This window comes from Bombina bombina, chromosome 2 (assembly GCF_027579735.1).
Source record: "Bombina bombina isolate aBomBom1 chromosome 2, aBomBom1.pri, whole genome shotgun sequence".
Classification (NCBI taxonomy): Eukaryota; Metazoa; Chordata; class Amphibia; order Anura; family Bombinatoridae; genus Bombina; species Bombina bombina.
Window position 1 is genome coordinate 118,262,179 of NC_069500.1, and position 27,194 is coordinate 118,289,372.

The 27,194-nt window shown below is 38.5% G+C and overlaps 1 protein-coding gene across 1 annotated transcript in view; it reads left to right on the forward strand.

Annotated features, from left to right (window-relative positions):
* Positions 1-27,194, forward strand: part of C7 (complement C7) — a 153,404-nt gene that overhangs the window by 97,027 nt on the left and 29,183 nt on the right. Inside the window, exons 13-15 of the mRNA XM_053700428.1 lie at positions 3,637-3,724; positions 5,158-5,290; positions 5,513-5,704. Coding sequence (XP_053556403.1) covers positions 3,637-3,724; positions 5,158-5,290; positions 5,513-5,704 — 413 coding nt within the window. The remainder of the gene's footprint in view (positions 1-3,636; positions 3,725-5,157; positions 5,291-5,512; positions 5,705-27,194) is intronic.

Below are 27,194 nucleotides of genomic sequence, written 5' to 3' on the forward strand. Positions count from 1 at the left end.
TATATTCTAGATATTATATATTTAAAACAGATATAAACCTGGGCATAATAAGCTGATGTATTTTAAAAAAAAATTATGCAAGTTGTTTTAATGCGAAAAAAAGAAATGTAAAACTTTACTACTCATAAAGTTATTGGCACCACCATGTTGTATGTATTTAAAAAATGGCCTTGCTGAAGTGAAGAGCTCTTTGGCTAAAATCTTGAAAGAAAGATCCAAGGATAGCTCAGCAGTTCCTTTGGGAAACTAATGCTAATAAAATAAAAGCACCACACTGACAAGGCCATAGAAGGCCAAAACGATCTTCTGGGGTTGCAGTTTCCCATGTTCAGAGGAGAATTGCCTGGTATTTTGGGGCTGGACTGACCTTGTTCGGGGCAATCAGACTGATATACTTCAGGAAAGTTTTCCTCTGTGAAAAGCACAATTAGGCAAAAAGAAGCTACTTCCAGGTAATTATCGGGCCATAGAATAATCTATTGAGCGGTTGTTCGTTCCTGGCAGACTACTTCTCTTTCTGTTTGAATTTATATAATGACCCTGGGGATAGTCTCCCTAAGGGTAATGTGCTTAGAGGGATATGGCTGCCCCTCACTGATGAGGCCCATAAAAGGCTGAAACGATCGTCTGGGGTTGCCATTTTCCTTGTTCAGAGGAGAATTGCCTGGTATTTTTAGGACTGGACTGACCATGTTAGGCGGGATCAGACTGATATACTTTAGGAAAGTCTTTCTCTGTGAAAAGCACAATTGGAAAAAAAAAGAAGCTTTTACTTTAAAATGTCCCCACTAGGCACATCCTATTGTAAAGGAACTTTAAGTGTCCAATGATGATGCTTGTCATGAGACATACAAGGGGAGTATGCATCAGGCATGTACAGGGACTGTCACTTTATGTCCCTTCCTAGTTTAAGGAAGTTTCCTATGAAATCTCAAGAGATTATGGTTAAATGCCACAAGAGTAAAGTAAAACAAAGTGTGAACTCAGCAGTGATGATGCTAATTGCCTTTTCTTTTTAGCATACAGATGTATAAAAGGTAGCTTAAGAATAACTGCTCATTGAGCTGGAAACATTTTGAGGTAAAATATCTTGTCAGCTTTTTTACAGATATGCTGCATTACTTTCAAGTGATTTAGCATATGGTAATGTGTCCCTTTAACTAAGGTATTACTGTACTATAATCACGGAACATATAATAGGCCGCATACACTGAACAAACTAGATGCACAGTGCTATATTACCTCCAGTAAGGATCAACTACTTACACCAGGGGTGGGGAACAAGTAGCGCTCAAAACAAAGCACTTACCATGTAAAAATGTAGTTATTGAAATACATTATGGATAATATATGATATAAATTATCACCAATTTGGACACATAGGGGTAGATTTATCAAGCATCGGATGCTGCTTTCTATGCCCATCATTTCAGGCTCGCCTTAAACGGAAGTTAAGAAGCATTGGTCGTAAGATACGATCGGGATGATTGACACCCCCTGCCGATTGGCCCCTTGTGAGCAGGGGGCGGCATTGCACAAGTATTTCACAAGAAATGCTTGTGCAATGATAAATGCCGACAGCATATGCTGTCAGTTTCTGGCGTGGTCGAGCAGACATGATTCGCTACAGCGAATGATGTCTGCTCGACCATTGATAAATCTTCCCCATACTCTCAAACATGTCTGCCACCTCTAATTTAGAGGAACTTCAAGTAGACTGTGGAGCCATAAAGAAAGATAAGTGATCCACCTATGACTAAACTAAGCACCTGTAACAGGTGTGAAATGCATCAGATAGTACTCCCTCCTCAATGTACAGTATATACTTTATAAGCTGAAATAAAGTTTATTTTTTAATTTTTTTCAAGAGTGCCACTGCAGTTTTCAATTCCGGTTTGTTCAAGTCGCTTCTTCCACCATGGCAGTTCCTGTTTTCCTTTTGGATTGTATGGACACAACAGCACCTGGAGCATCAGTGTGCAATTGCTATAAATAATCCACCCCCTTTGAGGTCCAGTGAAGTGGGGTGTGAAGTGTAGCAAAATCTTACACATATAGACACACATGAATAATCTTTGTAACTTGTCATTAGGGTGCAGCTGTACAAATCTGTTTAAACAACGCTATGCACTCATCAGCACTCTAATTGGTATGATAAGCCACCTACGCATTATTAGGATTTCATTAGTGGGAACAGTGGGAAATAGCAAACAGTAAAGCATAGTGTGTTTACCTAATTCCTATATATGTTTTGGAAACTTAAACAATAATCCCTCTAATTATACAATATCAGACATGTTTGTTTAATCTGATTACATTACTTGAACATTCCGCCTGCGATTTCCATGTACTAATATTTATTCTTCCCAAATGTCATACACTTCAAGTAATGCTCACCTGTTCTGACAACTGTCACTGTCACTTTGTCATTTTGCTTTTGACTTTCATAAGCTGTCAATGCAAAAAAAAAAAAAAAAAGCTCCTAGTATATAACAAATGCACATTAAGCAAATTTATACAAAGGTCACTTGTTTTGGCCAAAGGACCTTGGCAGCTGTGCTGAGCATTTTATTCTAGAAATTTGCTACATTAGCATTTATTAATTTTCATTAAACTCTCAATGTATTTCCCTGAAGCTAATTATACTTTATAATAACATCCATGCAGCAAAATACTATATAAGAATGACAAGGGTCAAGTCCTACAAAAAAAAAGTGTGGGAACTCACCAAGACTCCTCCCCTCACAATTAATATTGTTTTATACACACACACACACACACTGTATTTATTTATATATATATATACACTTTGGTTAATGAAAGCAAGTTAAATCCAATGAAGGGTTGAATGGTTGCCTTTGAGCCTGAGAATCCTCCTCTGTCACAGAGTCTCGCCCACTTAAGGTCCTATTTCTGCTGATGGGAGCTAAATGACCCCAGAGCAAGCCAGAGCAAGCGCGTTGATGACAAAGCAGGACCACTGACAGGCTTGAATTTAGTGTATAGTGTAGGAAGTGTTACTGCCCATTACTAGAGGACTTCACTATCCCTCTAACCAAACTGTGCTCCAACAACACCCACCAGCAGCAGCAGTGTGTTTACTGAAGATTTTCTGTTCTCTGTCCAGAGGGAACTTAGTTACTCCTGCAGAAATTGTGCAGGAACTCCGTTCCCATGCGTTCCCGCTCCACTTGACCCCTGAAGAATGATTTATGAAATGGAAATGAAAACTGAAAGACATTTAACACGTTGGGGTTTTTTTTGTGGGCGTTTCAATATAAAATAATTATTGTTATTAATATAATTATTATTTTTAAACGGCACATGATCTAAAATCAGCCCAATTATTTAAATACATTTGAACTATTACAATAGTATATTAGTCCCTTAAAAATGTATGGATTTGAGTATGATGATTTCAAAAGTGTTGAATATTTTGAATATATGTCTCACATTTTCACAAATGTAGTCCTGCAAGTGCAAAAATGTTGTTTAACAAGGGATACTAGCCTGTTTGTAAGATAAATACTTTATGCAATTTATTCTGTTTTGATTTACAATAATTTATTTTTTCAATATTGTGGCGCCACATTTGTATTTTGATTTACAATAAATATATTTATATGTTTTTTGCAGTACTGTGGAGCCGCATTGTTTTGATACCTCCATAGCACCTACAAAGTTCTGTTCAAATCCTCCACCTCTCGCAAATGGATTTGTTAAGGTACATTATACTTAGTAAGGATGTAGTTAATATTAATGAGAACCTTGTCTTAAGGGGATATGAAACCCCACATGTTTATTTCATGATTCAAAAAGAGCTTACAATTTTAATAAATTTTCCAATTTACTTCTATTATCTAATTTGCTTTATTCTTTTGGTATCTTTTGTTAAAGGAGCAGCAATGCACTACTGGGAACTAGCTAAAAGCCAATGACAAGAGCGCATATATAGCTAGCTAAAAGCCGGCAAGAGCGCATATATACGCAGCCACCAATCAGCAGGTTCTGAGCTTACCTAGGTATACTTTTTAACAAAGAGAATGAAACAAATTAGATAATAGAAATACAATGGAAAGTTATTTAAAATTCCACGTTCTGTAGGAACCATGAAAAAAAAAATATTTGGGTTTCATATTCCTTTAAAGTGATATTTCAACTGTAGGAACATCATTTATGCATTCCTGACTCTAGCCTTGTTTAGACATCACAAAAGTTTAAACACATAGGTAAAGTCACACAGGGGAGCATTGCGGCTGCTGAGCAGAACACATCCAATGAGCCAATCAGGAGCTGCAGTTGCATCCAGAGCTGCATTTAAATATCTATCTATAAGCAAAATATGATAATGGTCAGTTGTAATTTTGTTTTTTTCAATTGAACTTATGTATAAAAAACAGGGGACAAACACAACCTGGATATCAGTATGCAGAATAAAACAGATGAAGGGTACAAACATTTATCACAGCTCTACACACATTTAATTTAAATTCTTTGTTGTTTTAATGTTTAAGTTTTGGAATGTTTAAAGGGACAGTCTACACCAGAATTGTTATTGTTTTAAAATATAGATAATCCCTTTATTACCCATTCCCCAGTTTTGCATAACCAACACAGTTATATTTATATAGTTTTTACCTCTGTGATTATCTTGTATCTAAGCCTCTGCAAACTGCCCCTTTATTTCAGTTCTTTTGACAGACTTGCAGTTTAGCCAATCAGTGATGGCTCCCAGGTAACTTAATGTGCATGAGCACAGTGTTATCTATATGAAACACATGAACTAAAACCCTCTAGTGGTGAAAAACCTGTTAAAATGCATTCTTAAGAGGCGGCCTTCAAGGTCTAAGAAATTAGCATATGAACCTCCTAGGTTAAGCTTTCAACTAAGAATACCAAGAGAACAAAGCAAAATTGGTGATAAAATTAAATTGGAAAATTGTTTAAAATGACATGCCCTATCTGAATCATGAAAGTTTATTTTGGACTAGACTGTCCCTTTAAAGTATTGAACATATCAGCACATTCTCAGCTCTGAACCAGAGAAAACATGGAGGGTACTGCATTGGCCCTAAGGAGTTCCTACCTTTCTACTAATGAAATAGTATGTATTATATAACTGTTTTCTCTGTAACTAAAAACCTTATCTCTTTACAGGATGCTGGTACTTCGTATCCTGTTGGCAAACATATTGTTTACACATGTGCTGATGGATTTACACTCATTGGTGAGCCTGTTGCTAAATGTGAGGAGGACTTACAATGGCATACAGAGTCCATGGAATGCCAAAGTGAGTTTAATATTCACCAAAAGTCATATGATTGCTCCCAAGTTGACCTAATAAGGAAATTAAATTAGTTTGCAAAAAATGTAATGATTCCATAGCAGGTATAGCTATGTTTTCTTTGTTTGCGTTTTACTCCATTATGTATTCTTTTTGAATTTCTGTATCTTTATTGATAACATTTTTTATAAAAGTTGATAACATTATTTCTCTTGACATTTAACTTAGGGGTCATGTGCTTGCATCCCAATCTTCCTGGAGAAATCAGACACTTTCCTGAGAAAGATTTATATGATGTTGGAGACAAAATAAGTCTTCACTGTTCATCAGGATTTGATTTAGAAGGTCCAAATACTGTTCTATGCTCATCTAGCCTTGACTGGTATCCCAACGTCAAAAATATCCAGTGTAAAGCAAAAAGTATGTATACATTTAAATGATATCACCTTTGTTTGTTGTTTTAGGTATGTGTGTGGTCCCTTGCTGGTTGTGTTTGCGAGATTAATATAGCATTTTGATACAGGTACAAATCCCTAAATATGGAATTCCAAACATTCTGAAATCCAAACTTTTGAATTAATAAATTTAAAAAAATAAAATGATCAAAAATTACCATTTTCCCTTCCTGTAAGTCACAACCTCTGCCTGTGTCTATGTTTTTTTTTTGTGTGTTCTAAAATGCAAATAATACTCTATGGCATCTACTTATCAAGCCGTCAACTTACTTGCATTCGATGGCACCAATACGCTCGCCTAAGGTCGCCTAACATCACTGCCGCAGACCTGAATACGTTCTCCAAAGTTACCAAAAAAGCTGTCAAAAAGCCGCGCACCAAGTAAGGGGCGATGAGCAGCGGACTGTTGTTAACTGACAGTCATCGATCTCGCTGCTCTTCGGCTTTTTCCCTGCTTTATTGGTATACTGTCAACAAACACCCACACTATACTACACTATTTTACCCCTATCCCGCTGCTCACGAACCCCTGCCGCAACCTAATAAAGTTATTAAACCCGCCACTCCCGGAGCCCACCGCCACTCTAATAAACTTATTAACCCCTATCCTGCCGCTCCCGGAGCCCACCGCCACCTACATTATGTTATTAACCCCTAATCTGCCGCCCCCTACACCGCCGCCACCTACATTATACTTATTAACCCCTAATCTGCCGACCCCTACACCGCCGCCACTATATTAAATTTATTAACCCCTAAACCTAAGTCTAACCCTAACACCCCTAACTTAAATATAATTACAATAAATCTAAATAAAACTTACTATTAATAACTAAATAATTGCTATTGAAAACGAAATACTTACCTATAAAATAAACCCTAATCTAGCTACAATATAACTAATAGTTACATTGTAGCTAGCTTAGGGTTTATTTTTATTTCACAGGCAAGTCTGTATTTATTTTAACTAGGTAGACTAGTTACTAAATAGTTATTAACTATTTACTAACTACCTAGCTAAAATAAATACAAATTTACATGTAAAATAAAACCTAACCTAAGTTACACTAAAACCTAACACTACAGTATAATGAACTAAATGACCTGAATTAAATACAATTAAATAAATTATATACAATTATCAAAAGTACAAAAACAAAAAAAAATTACAGAAAATAAAAACAAATTACAAGATATTTAAACTAATTACACCTAATCTAATAGCCCTATCAAAATAAAAAAGCCCCCCCAAAATAAAAAAAACCCTAGCCTAAACTAAACTACCAATAGCCCTTAAAAGGGCCTTTTGTGGGGCATTGCCCCAAAGTAATCATCTCTTTTACCTGTAAAAAAAAATACAAACAACCCCCCAACAGTAAAACCCACCACCCACACAACCAAACCACCAAATAAAACCCTAACTATAAAAACCTAAGCTCCCCATTGCCCTGAAAAGGGCATTTGGATGGGCATTGCCCTTAAAAGGGCAGTTAGCTTTTTTGCGGCCCAAAGCCCTAACCTAAAAATAAAACCCACCCAACACCCTTAAAAAAACCTAACACTAACCCCCTGAAGATCGACTTACTGTTCTGAAGACCGGACATCCATCCTCAAGTAAGCGGCAGAAGTCTTCATCCAACCGGGCCGAAGTCCTCAACGAACCCGGGAGAAGTCTTCATCCAAGCCGGGAGAAGTGGTCCTCCAGACGGGCAGAAGTCTTCATCCAGACGGCATCTTCTATCTTCATCCGACACGGAGCGGCTCCATCTTCAAGACATCCGACGAGGAGCATCCTCTTCATCCAGAGTCTTCTTACTGAATGACGGTTCCTTTAAGTGAGGTCATCCAAGATGGCGTCCCTTAGATTCCGATTGGCTGATAGGATTCTATCAGCAAATCGGAATTAAGGTTGAAAAAATCCTATTGGCTGTTGCAATCAGCCAATAGGATTGAGCTTTCATCCTATTGGCTGTTGCAATCAGCCAATAGGATTTTTTCAACCTTAATTCTGATTGGCTGATAGAATTCTATCAGCCAATCGGAATCTAAGGGACGCCATCTTGGATGACGTTATTTAAAGGAACCTTCATTCATCGGTAGTCATTGGAAGGAAGAGGATGCTCTGCATCGGATGTCTTGAAGATGGAGCCGCTCCGCGCTGGATGGATGAAGATAGAAGATGCCGTCTGGATGAAGACTTCTGCGAGCTTGGATGAAGACTTCGGCCGCTTCATGGAGGACTTCTCCCAGCTTCGCTGAGGATGGATGTTGGATCTTCAAAACTATAAGTAAATCTTCTGTGGTTAGTGTTAGAATTTTTTTAAGGGTTTATTGGGTGGCTTTTAGTTTTAGATTAGGACTTGGGCCTGTAATAGAGCTAAATGCCCTTTTAAGGGCAATGCCCATCCAAATGCCATTTTCAGGGCAATGGGGAGCTTAGTTTTTTTTAGTTAGGTTTTTATTTGGGGGGTTGTTTGTGTGGGTGGTGGGTTTTACTGTTGGGGGTTGTTTATATTATTTTTTTACAGGTAAAAGAGCTGATTACTTTGGGGCAATGCCCCGCAAAAGGCCCTTTTAAGGGCTATTTGTAGTTTATTGTAGGCTAGGGTTTTTTTTAATTTGGGGGGGGCTTTTTTATTTTCATAGGGCCCTTAGATTAAGTGTAATTTGTTTAAATCTTTGATAATTTCTTTTTTATTTTTTGTGTAACTTAGTGTTTGTTATTTTTTGTAACTTAGTTAGTTTTTTGTAACTTTGTAATTTTTTAGTGTAGAATTAAATTATTTGAGTAGGGTTAGGTGTTTAAATATATAATATAGTTATTTTAATTTGTAATTTTATGTAATTTTAGTATAAAAGTTAGGTTAGATTAATTATTAATTTAATATAGTTTAATGTAATTTTATTATAATAGAATAGGTTAATTATTAGTTTAATATAGTTTAATTTGAATCTAAAGGTAAGTTTTAATTTATTATAAGATAGGGATGAGTTAATATTTAATGTACAGTTATCGGGTTGTTAGGTTTAGGGATTAATAGGTTAATTTAGTTTATGGCGATGTGGGGGGCTGGCGGTTTAGGGGTTAATACTTTTATGTAGGTGGCGGCGGTGTCGGGGTGGCAGATTAGGGGTTAATAAGTATAATGTAGGTAGCGGCGGTGTAGGGGGGCAGATTAGGGGTTAATAAGTATAATGTCGGGGAGGCAGATTAGGGGTGTTTAGACTCGGGGTACATGTTAGGGTGTTAGGTGTAAACGTAACTTTTATTCTCCCATAGGAATCAATGGGATATCGGGCAGCTGTGAACATGAGCTTTCGCTGCTTTCAGACTCCCTTTGATTCCTATGGCATCCGCCGCCTCCAGGGCGGCGGATTGAAAACCAGGTACGCTGGGCCGGAATAGTGCTGAGCTTACCTGGTAGACATTTGTTAACTAGCAAAAGTAGTCAGATAGTGCCGAATTTGCATTCGGAACATCTGTAGTGATGTAAGCATCGATCTGTGTCGGACTGAGACCGGCGGATCGTATGTTACGCCACAAAATTCTACTTTTGCCGGTCTGTAGGATTTGATAACTAAGGAGAATCAAGCTCGCCACAATTCCACTGCGGAATTCCAGAATATTTGCGGTTGATGGCTTGATAAGTAGATGCCTAGATTTATTTAAAAGAACAAATATTACCTTTCTTATTACAGTACTGTATTATCTGATGGTACTATGTATATAAAACTATAAAAAAAGCAATATTCATTTGAGTTATGATGGAGATAACAGATTGAGATTAAAATCCTTTCTTTCATAAAAGTAAAAGACATAGGGGCCGAATGATCAAGCTCCGAATTCAGCTTGATGCCCCTGTTTCCGTTCCTGTTTTTCACATTTGCAGGTTAATATTTAAATGTCATATTCAGAACACTGTTTGTTGGGCAAACCTTCAACAGTCTATCATACCAAATGTAGCCAGGATGTATTATTTTAAACATATATATTAAAACATTCCAGAAATGGTTTTACTTGAAAATGGCTGTGTCATCAGCTTTTCTAATTTGATATCCATCTTCTAAAGAGAAACACTCTTGTCAAATGTTCAAAGATTAAACTTAAGGGTTTTAGCAATTAAAGGGACATTAAACACCTTTAGAAGATGTTTCTGTGGTCTTGCAATAAATGAAAATACTTGGTGACAGTGAAAGACTTTTGAATGCATTGATAGCTTGTTTGTTTCATTTGCCTAATTTGGAGTAACCAATTCAGACTTGTTACTGAAGTGTACAAGGTTTGCCAGTGTTAGCAAAATGCCCATTGTTCTGCAGTTCGTTGTGTTATAATCTCTACTGAGGTTAGCTAGGGACAGATATGTAGCAGAGTTAGGGCTCGATTTATCAAATGTTGAGCAGGTAATTATGTCCACTGGACAATGCTGCTGGTGGACAGCAATCACTGTCCGCATTTATCATTGCACAAGAATTTCACAAGAAATGCTTGTGAAATGCTGCCCCATACTCAAGTCAATGGATTGGTCACTAGCAGTGTCTGTCAATTATTCCGATCATATCGGATTGGGGTGATTTCAATCCTCCACCTTTTAGGTGGTGAAAAGGTTAAAGGGGCAGTCTACTCCAGATTTTTTATTGTTTAAAAACAAAGATAATCATTTTATTACCCATTCACACAGTTTTGCATAACCAACACTGTTATATTAATATAGTTTCTTTCCTAAGATATGGTGAGTCCACGACATCATCATTTACTGTTGGGAATACCATTCCTGCCCAGCAGGAGGAGGCAAAGAGCACCACAGCCAAGCTGTTAAGTATCACTCCCCTTCCCAAAAACCTCAGTCATTCCCTTTGCCTTGGTGGATGGAGGAGGTGAAGTTTTAGTGTCTCAAGAAAATTGGATTTCTTTTATTTCAAGCAAGATTTTAACTAGTTTAGAAAGCTAGAGTAGGTTTGCTCTAATCTTTCCCTTTCAAGACTGGGTGTAGCCGTACTCCACGTTAGTCTCTTCAGTAGGGCAGTGGTGGCTTTAAAGCAGTTAGGAACTTGTGAGGTGGACCTCACTGTGTTTTCCTAACATGTTGCTGTCCTTGTATAGAAAGCCAGAGTAGGTTTACTCTGTTCTTTCTTTTTTTTACAGGTCTCTGTAATGAGTGGCATCCTTTCATACCGGGTCAGCTGTCCTTCTGCCGGACAGCTAGATGTGCAGGTGAGTGCCTTTTTGTCTTCTGGGGCTAGGAGGCTGGCACTGAATGGGTTAAATGGTAAACCTGCAACTACTTGGGACAAAACATCCTGTGTAAGGGTTAATTATAGTAGTGAGCAGGCTCACTGTATTGTGATTTGGAGACAGGGTTAACATCCTCAATGGAAAGAGAGGAGTTACCTTGTTTATTTTTTGGCTCAGAGTTTTTTCAGAACACTGTATGGGAAACAGATTTTCTCTTGGGTGATTTCGGGGGCACTTTGAATTTTCACATATTGCGATACATTAGCCGTCTTAGATAATAGGGAAGCGCTGCTATGGATATGGCTGCATTTTCCTTGCACTTAATTTCTGGCTTGAAGCTTGAAGCACGCGCTGAGAGTTAGTGGCACAGCTTCAAAGACCGGTCACATGACCTTCTGTGTTCTGCTCTCCACAAAGGCAAAACGGAGCGGTTGCGATTGCATCTCTGCCTAGAGCTCCTGGAATTCGATCTGTAGACCAGATAAAATCTACGAGGGGGCAAGGTAGGCACCCCAGCCATTGACTGAGGTGTAGAGGTTGCGTAGGGTTTCTTAATCACATGTTTTATTCAATTTAGAACAATATTAAAAGTTACTGTTTTCAGGTTAAGAGAGTGTACATCTGTAAATCTTTCACTCTGATTACTGTTGGATGCGGTCTATGAAAAGATTTTACAGTGTTTTCTTTTAAAGAGACAGTACCTAATAATCTTTTTTAATTTTTTTTTAAATTTCTGTCTGTTTTGCCAAAAAAGATTTTTGCCTACATTATGGATCAGGATCCTGCTCCTATGGACAGGTGTATCCTATAATTGGATATTCAAGTTGTGCCACCCTTGCAATTTTGTTCCTCATGCAATAGAGTGGACTTTAAAAAATAAAGATAAACTTTTTGTCTCTGAGCCAAATGTCTCCCAGGCCTTAATGGCGTCACTTGCAGTACCCTGTGGTTCCTCTCAATCTCCTGGAGGAGTTTATTTGCAAGCAGAAATTGCTGCCCAGGTATCCTCTGCGGTATTTGCGCCATAAGCTGCCGTTCCCATGCTACAGGGAAAACGCAAGAGGAAATTTAGAGATTCAGATAGGAAGGTTTATGATCAAGTTTCGGCTATCCAAGTTGCTCTTTCTCATAAGTCTGATGAGGAAGATACGTTGGTAGCCTCTGAGGGGGAAATCTCAGATTTGGACAGTATAATTCTCTTATCTGATGCTGAAGTTGTATCCTTCAGATTTAAGCTTGAACACCTCTGTGTACTGTTAAAGGAGGTTTTGGCTACCCTGGACAACTGCGATACTCCTGTCATTGTCAACCCTAGGAAATCTAGCAAACTTAATAAATACTTTGATGTTCCTTCCTCTGTGGAGGTGTTTCCTGTGCCATATCGTGCTACTGAGATTATAGAACAAGAATGGTAAAAGCCTGGGATTTCTTTTTTTCTCTGTCTCCTGTCTTAAAAAAGATGTTTCCTGTTGCTGACTCCATTAAGGAGTCATGGCAAACGGTGCCTAAAGTAGAACTACTATTCCTATTGAGAATAGCTGCTCCTTTAAGGATCCAATAGACAAGAAGATGGAGGCTTATTTGAAATGAATGTATGTTCATCAAGGTCTCCAATGGCAACCTGCAGTGTGTATTGCCACTGTGACAAGTGTGGCAGCCTATTGGTTTGATGCCTTGTCTGATTCTCTTCAGGTAGAGAATCCCTTAGAAGAGATCCATGACAGGATTAAAGCACTTAAGTTAGCTAATTCCTTTATTACCGACGCTTCCATGCAGGTTAATAAATTGGGAGCCAAAATATCTGGCTTTGCTGTGTTACGGCTAGATTTGGAGTTTTGTCGGTAACGACCCGAAAAACTAACGCCGGCTTTTTTCTGGCCACACCATAAAAATAACTCTGGTATTGAGAGTCCACATAAAGGCTGCGTTAGGCTCCAAAAAAGGAGCGTAGAGCATTTTTAACGCAGCTTCAACTCTCGATACCAGAGTTGCTTACGCAAGCGGCCAGCCTCAAAAACGTGCTCGTGCACGATTCCCCCATAGGAAACAATGGGGCTGTTTGAGCTGAAAAAAAAACTAACACCTGCAAAAAAGCCGCGTTCAGCTCCTAACGCAGCCCCATTGTTTGCTATGGGAAAACACTTCCTATGTCTGCACCTAACACCCTAACATGTACCCCGAGTCTAAACACCCCTAGCCTTACACTTATTAACCCCTAATCTGCCGCCCCCGCTATCGCTGACCCCTGCATATTATTATTAACCCCTAATCTGCCGCTCCGTAAACCGCCGCTACTTACATTATCCCTATGTACCCCTAATCTGCTGCCCTAACATCGCCGACCCCTATATTATATTTATTAACCCCTAATCTGCCCCCCACAATGTCGCCTCCACCTGCCTACACTTATTAACCCCTAATCTGCCGAACGGACATGAGCGCTACTATAATAAAGTTATTAACCCCAAATCCGCCTCACTAACCATATAATAAATAGTATTAACCCCTAATCTGCCCTCCCTAACATCGCCGACACCTAACTTCAATTATTAACCCCTAATCTGCCGACTGGAGCTCACCGCTATTCTAATAAATGTATTAACCCCTAAAGCTAAGTCTAACCCTAACACTAACACCCCTCTAAGTTAAATATAATTTACATCTAACGAAATTAATTAACTCTTATTAAATAAATTATTCCTATTTAAAGATAAATACTTACCTGTAAAATAAATCCTAATATAGCTACAATATAAATTATAATTATATTATAGCTATTTTAGGATTTATATTTATTTTACAGGTAACTTTGTATTTATTTTAACCAGGTACAATAGCTATTAAATAGTTAAGAACTATTTAATAGCTAAAATAGTTAAAATAATTACAAATTTACCTGTAAAATAAATCCTAACCTAAGTTACAATTAAACCTAACACAACACTATCAATAAATTAATTAAATAAACTACCTACAATTACCTACAATTAACCTAACACTACACTATCAATAAATTAATTAAATACAATTCCTACAAATAAATACAATTAAATAAACTAGCTAAAGTACAAAAAATAAAAAAGAACTAAGTTACAAAAAATAAAAAAATATTTACAAACATAAGAAAAATATTACAACAATTTTAAACTAATTACACCTACTCTAAGCCCCCTAATAAAATAACAAAGCCCCCCAAAATAAAAAAATGCCCTACCCTATTCTAAATTACAAAAGTTCAAAGCTCTTTTACCTTACCAGCCCTGAACAGGGCCCTTTGCGGGGCATGCCCCAAAGAATTCAGCTCTTTTGCCTGTAAAAAAAAACATACAATACCCCCCCCCCCCCCAACATTACAACCCACCACCCACATACCCCTAATCTAACCCAAACCCCCCTTTAAATAAACCTAACACTAAGCCCCTGAAGATCTTCCTACCTTATCTTCATCCTGCCAGGTTCACCGATCCATCCTGAAGAGCTCCTCCGATGTCCTGATCCAAGCCAATCAGATTGAGCTTCCATTCTATTGGCTGTTCCGATTAGCCAATAGAATGCGAGCTCAATCTGATTGGCTGATTGGATCAGCCAATCGGATTGAACTTGATTCTGATTGGCTGATTCCATCAGCCAATCAGAATATTCCTACCTTAATTCTGATTGGCTGATAGAATCCTATCAGCCAATCGGAATTCGAGGGACGCCATCTTGGATGACGTCCCTTAAAGGAACCGTCATTCGGCTAGTAGGCGTCGGGAGAAGAGGATGTTCCGCGTCGGAGGTCTGCAAGATGGATCCGGAAGAAAGAAGATTGAAGATGCCGTTGATAGAAGACTTCATCCGGAACATGGACCTCTTCAGCTCCCGCTTGGATGAAGACTTCATCCGGATCATGGACCTCTTCAGCTCCCGCTTGGATAAAGACTTCAGCCGGATCATGGACCTCTTCAGCCCCCCGCTTGGGCTTGGATCAGGACATCGGAGGAGCTCTTCAGGATGGATCGGTGAACCTGGCAGGGTGAAGATAAGGTAGGAAGATCTTCAGGGGCTTAGTGTTAGGTTTATTTAAGGGGGGTTTGGGTTAGATTAGGGGTATGTGGGTGGTGGGTTGTAATGTGGGGGGGGGGGTATTGTATGTTTTTTTTTACAGGCAAAAGAGCTGAATTCTTTGGGGCATGCCCCGCAAAGGGCCCTGTTCAGGGCTGGTAAGGTAAAAGAGCTTTGAACTTTTGTAATTTAGAATAGGGTAGGGCATTTTTTTATTTTGGGGGGCTTTGTTATTTTATTAGGGGGCTTAGAGTAGGTGTAATTAGTTTAAAATTGTTGTAATATTTTTCTTATGTTTGTAAATATTTTTTTATTTTTTATAACTTAGTTCTTTTTTATTTTTTGTACTTTAGCTAGTTTATTTAATTGTATTTATTTGTAGGAATTGTATTTAATTAATTTATTGATAGTGTAGTGTTAGGTTAATTGTAGGTAATTGTAGGTAGTTTATTTAATTAATTATTGATAGTGTAGTGTTAGGTTTAATTGTAACTTAGGTTAGGATTTATTTTACAGGTAAATTTGTAATTATTTTAACTATTTTAGCTATTAAATCGTTCTTAACTATTTAATAGCTATTGTACCTGGTTAAAATAAATACAAAATTACCTGTAAAATAAATATAAATCCTAAAATAGCTATAATATAATTATAATTTATATTGTAGCTATATTAGGATTTATTTTACAGGTAAGTATTTATCTTTAAATAGGAATAATTTATTTAATAAGAGTTAATTAATTTCGTTAGATGTAAATTATATTTAACTTAGGGGGGTGTTAGTGTTAGGGTTAGACTTAGCTTTAGGGGTTAATACATTTATTAGAATAGCGGTGAGCTCCGGTCGGCAGATTAGGGGTTAATAAGTGTAGGCAGGTGGAGGCGACGTTGTGGGGGGCAGATTAGGGGTTAATAAATATAATACAGGGGTCGGCGGTGTTAGGGGCAGCAGATTAGAGGTACATAAGGATAACGTAGGTGGCGGCGCTTTGCGGTCGGCAGATTAGGGGTTAATAAGTGTAGGTAGGTGGAGGCGACGTTGTGGGGGGCAGATTAGGGGTTAATAAATATAATACAGGGGTCGGCGGTGCTAGGGGCAGCAGATTAGGGGTACATAAGGATAACGTAGGTGGCGGTCGACAGATTAGGGGTTAAAAAAATTTATTTGAGTGTCGGCGATGTGGGGGGACCTCGGTTTAGGGGTACATATGTAGTTTATGGGTGTTAGTGTACTTTAGAGTACAGTAGTTAAGAGCTTTATAAACCGGCGTTAGCCCAGAAAGCTCTTAACTACTGACTTTTTTCCTGCGGCTGGAGTTTTGTCGTTAGATGTCTAACGCTCACTTCAGAAACGACTCTAAATACCGGAGTTAGAAAGATCCCATTGAAAAGATAGGATACGCAATTTACGTAAGGGGATCTGCGGTATGGAAAAGAGCGTTAGACCCTATTTTGAGTGACTCCAAATACCGGCGGTAGCCTAAAACCAGCGTTAGGAGCCTCTAACGCTGGTTTTCACGGCTAACGCCAAACTCCAAATCTAGGCCTAAGTGCGCAGAGCATTGTGGCTGAAATCTTGGCGATTCCTTACGAGGGTAAGACCTTGCTTGGACCCGGTCTAGCAGAAATAATTTCTGATAATACGGGTTGAAAAGGGTCTTTTCTTCCACAAGACAAGAAGAAAAGACCTAAGGGACGTCAGAGTAATTTTCGTTCCTTTCGTAAATTCAGAGGAAAGTCTTCCCCTTCCTCTTCCAAGCAGGAACAGTCCAAGTCTTTCTTAAAGCCCAAACAGTCCTGGAGCAAGGGGAAGCATTCTAAGAAACCCGCAGCTGAGTCTAAACCGGCATGAAGGGTTTGCCCCAATCCGGGATCAGATCAGGTGGGGGGCAGCCTTTCTCAGTTTTCTCAAGCATGGATACAAGATGTTCCAGATGCCTAGGCTGTGGACATAGTATCTCAGGGTTGCAAATTGGAATTCAAGACTTTTCCTCTCAGGGGCAGGTTTCACCTCTCAAGATTATCTGCAGACCAGATAAAAAGAGAGGTGTTCTTGAAATGTGCACAGGATCTTTTCTCCATGGGAGTGATAGTTCCAGTACAGGAACAGGGTCTAGGTTTCTATTCCAATCTGTTTGTGGTTCCCAAAAAGAGGGAACTTTCCGACTTATATTAGATCTTCAATGTCTAAACAAGTTTCTTCAAGATGGAAACTATCCGTTCCATTCTACCTTTAGTGCAAGAGGGTCAGTTTATGACGACCATAGACCTGAAGGATGCGTACCTTCATGTTCGTTTCATAGGGATCATCACAAGTTTCTGAGATTTGCCTTTCTGGACAAACACTTTCAGTTTGTGGCTCTTCCGTTTGGCCTTGCCACAGCTCCCAGAATTTTCTTAAAGGTTCTGGGGTCTCTCTTGGTAGTGATCAGGTTTCAGGGAATTGCAGTGGCGCTCTCCCCATAAACATCTTGGAGTTGAGAGAGATTTTCAATGCTCTGATGGCTTGGCCTCAGTTGTCCTCAGCCCAGTTTATCAGGTTCCAGTCAGACAACATAACCTCAGTGGCTTACATTAACCACCAGGGAGGAACTCGGAGTTCCTTAGCCATGAAGAAGGTGACTCCGATTATTCAGTGGGCAAAAGCTCACAATTGCTGTCTATCTGCCATCCACATTCTAGGAGTAGACAACTGGGAAACAGATTTTCTGAGCAGACAGAATTTTCATCCTGGGGAGTGGGGATTCCATCCGGAGGTTAATGAATAAAAGATGGTATCTGGACCCTAGTCCTATTTCAGCACCCCTCTGAGCCAACTCAAAAATAGACCGTGATGGGGGGGGGCGTGTCCAGCCATGGCCATGATAAGCTTCAAAATATGGGGCTCTACATAATATCCTGATAATTTGCTGAATAATCTCGCATACATTTGCCATCTGCAAAGACAAACATCAGATCCTATATAATGAGAACACACTGCAGCGAATGACACCAATATTGAGCACTTTACTGTGCCAGACAAGCTTGAACATAGACCGCTGTCGAATCTTGGGCCTATCAAGCAATTGTGTATTATCCACACACTCCCTCGGGTGATCTTGGACTGACAAGACCATCTAGTTCTGAGTTCTACTCCCTAATAGAGATCTTGGAGGTATCTGGAGCAATTCTCTGCAGATCAAGCTACTATCTCGTGTGTGGGAGGTTGAAGGGGAGCAGCATAGAGGCCGTGGGACAATGGGAGCGCACAATGCTGCATTTTAAACAACTTGAGAATCATATCAGAGCTATGATTCCCACAATTATGGCTCACCTCTCTGCTTCTTCTGTGAGAAACGTGGAACAACTCAAGACTCTGGCTACCAAGCAGCATAATATGAAATGGCAGATAGGCCCAAAGTCTGACACAACATATTTTAACCCAAGCCTAACTGCATCGCAACCTCCAACCTCTGGCGGTACTGATCCCGGGGCCCGGATCTCTGAGCTACAGGCTACTCTGGAGAAGCAAGCTTCAGGTATCCATAAAATGAGAAAAGCCTTACCTACCTGGCATATAGCTTTGCGTGCCGGCCATGAGGACTCGCAATCTGGGAACTCAGTTTTCATCCAACCGCTAATAATCGGAAGGTCTCTTAATCTTGCTACGATCCTGGCCAGTACCATCTTGAAGGCCTGTTGCGCTGATGGAGACCCCACGCAGGGATATGCTATCGGATCCATAGTCCAGAAGGATGTTAACACAGCGGACAATAGATTGGGGTAGGATGAATTTTAGCCTGAAGTATGCTCCCTTTACCCCCCGGATTGACATAGGACATCATGATGAGCACTAACTAAACTCTGAACATAGCACAGGACTTGTATCCTGTGTACTAATGTCTCTGACTAGCATATCTTGATAAAATAATAGATGTTAATGCAATGAGAGGTTTTCATGTTCCACTATTTTTTTCTGAATCACAATTACTATTGTCTGTTATTGGACAAATGTCCTTAAAATGCTTATGCTGGAAGGGTAGAGAGATTTACTAAACTTCTTCAACGCCTGGGATAATTTTATGTTATGATGTTGTGATATTGAGAAGTTCATTCATGGGGGTCTGTTGTTGTAATTTACTATGATGCATTTGCACCTGCAATGTTGCATAGTTATTTTTTTTATCTAAGTGCCTTTTGTTTATAAGACGCTTCCAGTGTTATATAGTTATACAGTCTAGGATGTATCTAATTTCAAGTTTTACACTATATTTCAGGGGTCACAAAAAGTGGCTGCTTAGTGGCGGGTGCTCATTTAAGGTTATGGACTTCTAGATAATTCAGTACTTGATTCTCCACTGTTTTCTAACTACTCTTATTTAGTGTCATGCTTATTTAGTGTCATGCCCCGAGAGGCCATTTGTTTAAAGTTTTACCCTATACTGATGAAGAAACAAAGCGGTACAGATTTAATGTTGTCTTCAGATTAATACTCTCCTGTATTTGAGTACTTACCATAGAGCTACCTTACTTAAGTAATCTCTTTTCTCAGTAGACATCCTGTAACATGATCGGTACATATGACTCCCTATATAATAACTTATTCTACTATAGAGGAACAGACTCCTTGCAGTGTCTCAGCACAAGGTTTATTCTTATTCCTAGTTCAAATTCATTTACCTTTTGGGTCTAAGCAGACACAGTATGTCAGGTGTATGCACGGTTCTTTGAATATTGTAGAGTCTCATAACACAAAATGACATTTAATTTCTCACCAGCTATTATTGCATCTAGTCTTGTTATTATACATAGCAAAAGGATGAAGGAAGGATTTTTAGGTATTCCCCCTATTTTTTCTTGATTTTAGGCCTACCTCTGGATAAGCTAGGTTTGACTATCTTTTTTAGTATTTAGGGGTAACCTGAAATCCACTTAAATGGTATGCCAAATAGGATAGGCATGTCTGCTACAATTACAAACTCCTGCTTAGGCTGTGTATATAGGCACACCTTGATCTACTATAACTATTTGGGGTTGGGCTCATAATACCAATACTAACATATGCATCACTGCTTACTGATTTACTGAGCTGTCGCGGCCGAGACAGCATAACATTACTTATATTGTATGAGACAGTATTGGGAAACCACAAAGCGTTTCTGATCAAATTAGTAACCTTTCCTATATATGTTTTAAACCTAATCCCAGTGTTAGGAAATTGACGAGCCAATGCTTTCCGATGCTGATAAGTTAAGTGATACCTGATAGTAATTCATATACATAGTAATACTTGATGCTACCTATTGTGACCATAGCCTTATTTTTTTATTTTTTATTTTTTTTATCGTCTTTTATATATGCTTAACATGAGCAAATTTAATTGCGATACCTGGCTAGTTAGAATTTTGATAGAATATAAATTCCATATATCCACACCTAATACACCATGGGTTCTATCTTGGGCATTTTTAAGGCGGATGAGAGACTTTACTCCAGTATTTTACCTTAATTTGCTCAGAATGCCTAGTCTTTTTTCTAAGAGGGGCAACTTTTTGTATAATATCTTCCTTCTCGTTGTGTTAAATTGGTATTATGACACTATAGGATCTATTGAGTCTGCTCATTACCCTGGTTAAATGTTCCGTTAACTTGCTTACCCAAGCATCTCGGCGTTCCCCCCACTCCCTTGTGCTTACATTGTAAGCGTAGGAAAATACATCCTATAGCAATTTCACTTCTACAGGGAGTGCAGAATTATTAGGCAAGTTGTATTTTTGAGGATTAATTTTATTATTGAACAACAACCATGTTCTCAATGAACCCAAAAAACTCATTAATATCAAAGCTGAATAGTTTTGGAAGTAGTTTTTAGTTTGTTTTTAGTTATAGCTATTTTAGGGGGATATCTGTGTGTGCAGGTGACTATTACTGTGCATAATTATTAGGCAACTTAAGAAAAAACAAATATATACCCATTTCAATTATTTATTTTTACCAGTGAAACCAATATAACATCTCAACATTCACAAATATACATTTCTGACATTCAAAAACAAAACAAAAACAAATCAGTGACCAATATAGCCCCTTTCTTTGCAAGGACACGCAAAAGCCTGCCATCCATGGATTCTGTCAGTGTTTTGATCTGTTCACCATCAACATTGCGTGCAGCAGCAACCACAGCCTCCCAGACACTGTTCAGAGAGGTGTACTGTTTTCCCTCCTTGTAAATCTCACATTTGATGATGGACCACAGGTTCTCAATGGGGTTCAGATCAGGTGAACAAGGAGGCCATGTCATTAGATTATCTTCTTTTATACCCTTTCTTGCCAGCCACGCTGTGGAGTACTTGGACGAGTGTGATGGAGCATTGTCCTGCATGAAAATCATGTTTTTCTTGAAGGATGCAGACTTCTTCCTGTACCACTGCTTGAAGAAGGTGTCTTCCAGAAACTGGCAGTAGGACTGGGAGTTGAGCTTGACTCCATCCTCAACCCGAAAAGGCCCCACAAGCTCATCTTTGATGATACCAGCCCAAACCAGTACTCCACCTCCACCTGGCGTCTGAGTCGGACTGGAGCTCTCTGCCCTTTACCAATCCAGCCACGGGCCCATCCATCTGGCCCATCAAGACTCACTCTCATTTCATCAGTCCATAAAACCTTAGAAAAATCAGTCTTGAGATATTTCTTGGCCCAGTCTTGACGTTTCAGCTTGTGTGTCTTGTTCAGTGGTGGTCGTCTTTCAGCCTTTCTTACCTTGGCCATGTCTCTGAGTATTGCACACCTTGTGCTTTTGGGCACTCCAGTGATGTTGCAGCTCTGAAATATGGCCAAACTGGTGGCAAGTGGCATCTTGGCAGCTGCACGCTTCACTTTTCTCAGTTCATGGGCAGTTATTTTGCGCCTTGGTTTTTCCACACGCTTCTTGCGACCCTGTTGACTATTTTGAATGAAACGCTTGATTGTTCGATGATCACGCTTCAGAAGCTTTGCAATTTTAAGAGTGCTGCATCCCTCTGCAAGATATCTCACTATTTTTGACTTTTCTGAGCCTGTCAAGTCCTTCTTTTGACCCATTTTGCCAAAGGAAAGGAAGTTGCCTAATAATTATGCACACCTGATATAGGGTGTTGATGTCATTAGACCACACCCCTTCTCATTACAGAGATGCACATCACCTAATATGCTTAATTGGTAGTAGGCTTTCGAGCCTATACAGCTTGGAGTAAGACAACATGCATAAAGAGGATGATGTGGTCAAAATACTCATTTGCCTAATAATTCTGCACACAGTGTATAAGCCTTTATGTGTTATATATCCCCTACCATACCTTCAAGTCATTATTCAATAACTCTAGATATCCAAGAGTGACCTCTACCTTCTATATGAGGTATAACTTTTTCTAGTTTATCTTTACATTCTACATTAGGGGAAAATGATAAGATATACATTATTTTGGAAAGTGTGACCAAAAATAAATGGAAAAAGCTTTGACTGAGAGCTTATAAGTTTCCTACCTAACAATGATTATGTCTGCGTGTTAAAATGTTATATTTTACCTATAAGATATAAGCTACATTTTGGTGACAGTTTCTACCACTGAGATGCTAATACTTGGACATGTGCTTATGTCACTGACTATATTGTAACCTTATTGCTGTGTACATATCATATAACCTCAAACAAAAACTTTTGAAAAAAATAAAAAATAAATAAATAAATAGACCGTGATCTCTCAAACACGGTTAAAATGTATTAAATACAAAAAACAGTGGTTGGATGGGTGGCACTATTGGAGCAGAGGGACAAATTGCAAGATTACTTTCTCAAATAACTTTACCATTATAAAATATTTGATGTGGTTTTAGCACTCCTGCTATGTGTTCATATACAGAAAGAGACCACTAGAATAGTGTTAATGTAAAAGTACATATTATTTAGTGTAAATACATATAATAAAATCACAATATAGAGGTCACATTTTTTTTTAAAAGTACAAGTTTATTTAAAATAAGTTGTGGCCACAACTATAGGTTGCAAAAATTATATATAATATGTACATATAGGCAGGAACCTTCTCCCTCTTTCAATAAAGACTGATATACAAACAGAATAATATCCTCCCTCTATATACATACAACATATAGAAAATGAAATAAATAGAAAATTCTTAAAAGTAACAGATATGGATAGTATTTGAAATGTCCTATATTAAGGCTATATCACATATCAGTAAAATACAGACTAGTGAAAACAATAATAAGGTGCTTGATACAAATAGGTGTATTCGTGAAAAAAATATGTGTTTTGATTATATGCCCACTCCTAAGGATATCCTTTGAAATAGTGAGTCCTTTAATCGTTCATGAGTCTCACTATGATATTTTTCTAGTGTGGATACGGAGCTCCAATATTTTGTGGAAAAAAAATCTAACAATTGTTATTAGTGAAAAAACACTGTTATAATGATACAGTGTTGTAACTTTTATGAGAAAAAGGTTTGTGCAATAAGCTTTGTAACTTATAGTAAAAATTTGCATTGAAAAGTATCCATTCCTGGTTTTAAAATGTCCCAATTCTTTTTTTTAAATCACAAAGAATTGTTCACAAATCTATCTTAGATATGAAGTCCAGGATTATTCCATTAACATTATGTAAAATATTTGCAGGCACTTGCGTGTTATTATATTATAGATATAATGATATATAAGCTGTTTGTCAAATTAGCATATGTGCATATTTACTTGATCTGATTTCCTTATTAAAGGGACAGTAAAACTTAAAAATAATGTTATATAATTCTGCACATAGTGCAGAATTATATAACATTATTTAGGTGCTATAGCCATAAACGCCTTTTTTACCTTTTAATTTGCTAAAAATATGGCGCTTTTACAGACCCGCTCTCTGCTCTCTGCTGAGCGGGTCTGTTATTTTTATTCAGCGCATTGGGCCAGCTGTATAGTCACAGCCCGGCCCGACCGCGCCATAAGACTAAGTGCAGCTCGCTCCTGTCACAGGAGCGAGCTGCACTTAGTGCTATGGCGCGGTCGGGCCGGGCTGTGACTATACAGCTGGCCCGATGCGCTGACTAAAAATAACAGACCCGCTCAGCAGAGAGCAGAGAGCGGGTCTGTAAAAGCGCCATATTTTTAGCAAATTAAAAGGTAAAAAAGGCGTTTATGGCTATAGCACCTAAATAATGTTATATAATTCTGCACTATGTGCAGAATTATATAACATTATTTTTAAGGTTTACTGTCCCTTTAATACAGATTTTTTGTTTACTGACCGGTGAGTGCAGGATTCTTACTGGACCTCTGAACTGGATTGTTGGGTTTTCTCAAACAGACACATTAATTTGCAGACTTCTTTCTGAGTTTGCAGGGAAACTTCAGCGTCTTCACTGCCTGTGTCATCAGCTGGGTCATCTGACCTTGTTGAAGCCAATCAGGAAACCGGATGGGAATGTTGTTCAGTCCAGAATCAAAGAAAGATAGCGTTAACTGTTCAATTGTAGATTTGGAGGCAATTCCTCAGTTTTTAACGTATATATGCTTTTTTCAAACAAGTCACTTCAACACGTTTCGACATCCACTGCTTTTATCAAGATCTTATTTGTCAGTATGTACCCTAAAGGGTAAGATTTCTGCATTATCTATTTTGCTACAGAAGCGTCTGGCGGACGTGCCAGATATGCAATCTTTTTGTCAGGCCTTGATCAGAATCAGGCCTCTGTTTAAATCTGTTGCTCCTCCTTGGAGCCTTAACCTTGTTCTTAAAGTTTTGCCGCAGGCTCCGTTTGAGCCTTTGCATTCCATAGATATTAAGTTATTTTGAAAAGTTTTGTTTCTTGTTGCTATCCCTTCTGCTCTGAGTTTTTGGAACTCTCGACTTTGCAGTGTGATTCGCCTTATCTTATCTTTCATGCAGTTCTTCATACTAAGTTAGGTTTCCTTCCTAAAGTGGTTTCGGATAGAAATATTAATCAGGAAATTGTTGTTCCTTCACTATGTTCTTATTCTTCTTCTCATAACGAATGTTTGTTGCACAACTTGGATTTTGTGCATGCTCTAAAATTCTATCTACAGACGACTAAGGATTTTCGCTAGTCTTCTGTCCTGTTTGTTTGTTTCTCTGGAAAACGTAAGGGTCAGAAAGCTACTGCTACTTCTCTTTCTCTCTGGTTGAGAAGCTTAATTAGTTTGGCTTATGAGACTGCTAGTAGTCAGCAGCCTCCTGAGAGAATTACGGCTCATTCCACGAGAGCTGTCTCTTCTTCTTGGGCTTTCAAACATGAAGCGTCTATGAAACAGATTTGCAAGGCTGCAACTTGGTCTTCTCTGCATACTTTTTTCAAATCTCACAAATTTTATACTTTTGCTTTGGCCAAGGCTTGTTTTGGGAGAAAGGTTCTTCAAGCCTTCTGTTTAGGGCTACCTGTCTTGTCCCTCCCTAGTCATCTGTGTCCTCTAGCTTGGGTATTGGTTCCCAACAGTAAATGATGACATTGTGGACTCACCATATCTTAGGAATGAAAATTTATTTATTTCCGGATATGGTGAGTTAACGACAGTTATTTTTTGACTAAACCTCAGGCACTTCCACACCTTTGTGTTACTCTTTTTTCTCCATTTCCCTTCAGTCGAATGACTGTGGTTTGTGGGAAGGGGAGTGATACTTAAAGGATTACTTTCTGTTATAATTTTTAAGCTAAACAACTAACATATTAAAGTTAATAAACATTAATTAAAACCTACTGACCTATATTTTCTCCAAAACGAAGTTTCATAACGTTCTAAAAGTTATATCTTTTATTCACTGATGATGTCACGTTATCCTGCCCACTATTTTCAGCACTGCATGTTCAAAATACTTAAACCAATAACTTTGTGTTTAAAGCGCCATTTTGAAACCTAGGTATTGTAGACGGATTGGTACAGAGCAAAGGAAACCCACGGAGTGGGTTTGGAAAACAATTAAATTTGCAGACAAGATTTCTGATATACGGTAGAGATATGTTAATGAAATGCTATTGATAAAAAGCGTATTTGGGGTAGTTAGTAACAGGCATAGAAAATATTTACTTACAGTGGCCCTTTAACAGCGTGGCTGTGGTGCTCTTTGCCTCCTCCTGCTGGCCAGGAGTGGTATTCACAACAGTTAATGATGAGGTTGTGGACTCACCATATCCGGAAATAAATACATTTTTCAGTTAAGCATAAATTTCGTTTTTTACCTCTGTATTTAAGCCTCTGCAGACTGCACCCTTGTTTCAGGGCTCTTGACAGACTTGCATTTTAGCCAATCAGTGCTGACTCCTAGGTAACTCCATGGGCGTGAGCACAATGTTTTCTATATGGCACACACTAACGCCCTCTTGCTGTGATTTTTTTTAAATACATTTAGATAAGAGGCCGCTTCAAGAGCTTAGAAATTAGCATTTGAGTCTATTTAGGTTTATCTTTCAACAAAGAATACCAAGAGAAAAAAGCTAATTTTATGATCAAAGTAAATTAAAAAGTTGTTTAAATTTTCATGCACTATCTGAATCATGACATTTTAACTAGACTGTCCCTTTAAGGATCAGCGGCCTTGTGACCTCTGTTTCTTAACTTTTGTTTCAGGCAAGCCTGAAACGATGGGCCTCCGAAGCAGCATCCAGTGCTTGATAAATAGAGCCCTTAGGCTTCTGTCTGGAGGGTGCACTTCCAGTTCTCAGAATTTGAACAGCCACAATTTTCAGACTTAAAGGACCAGTCAACACTGTACATTTGCATTATCAACAAATGCATGATAAGAAGACAATGCAATAGCACTTAGTCTGAACTTCAAATGAGTAGTAGATTTTTGTTAAATAAATTGCAAAGTTATGTCTATTTCCACTCCCCCTGTATCATGTGACAGCTATCAGCCAATCACAAATGCATATACGTATATGCTGTGAATCCTTGCACATGCTCAGTAGGAGCTGGTGCCTCAAAAATTGTAAATATAAAAAGACTGTGCACATTTTGTTAATGGAAGTAAATTGGAAAGTTGTTTAAAATTACATGCTGTATCTGAATCATGAAGTTTAATTTTGACTTGAGTGTCCCTTTAAAGGGACACTAAACCCAATTTTTTTCTTTCATGATTCAGATACAACATGCGATTTTAAGCAACTTTCTAATTTACTCCTATTATCAATTTCTC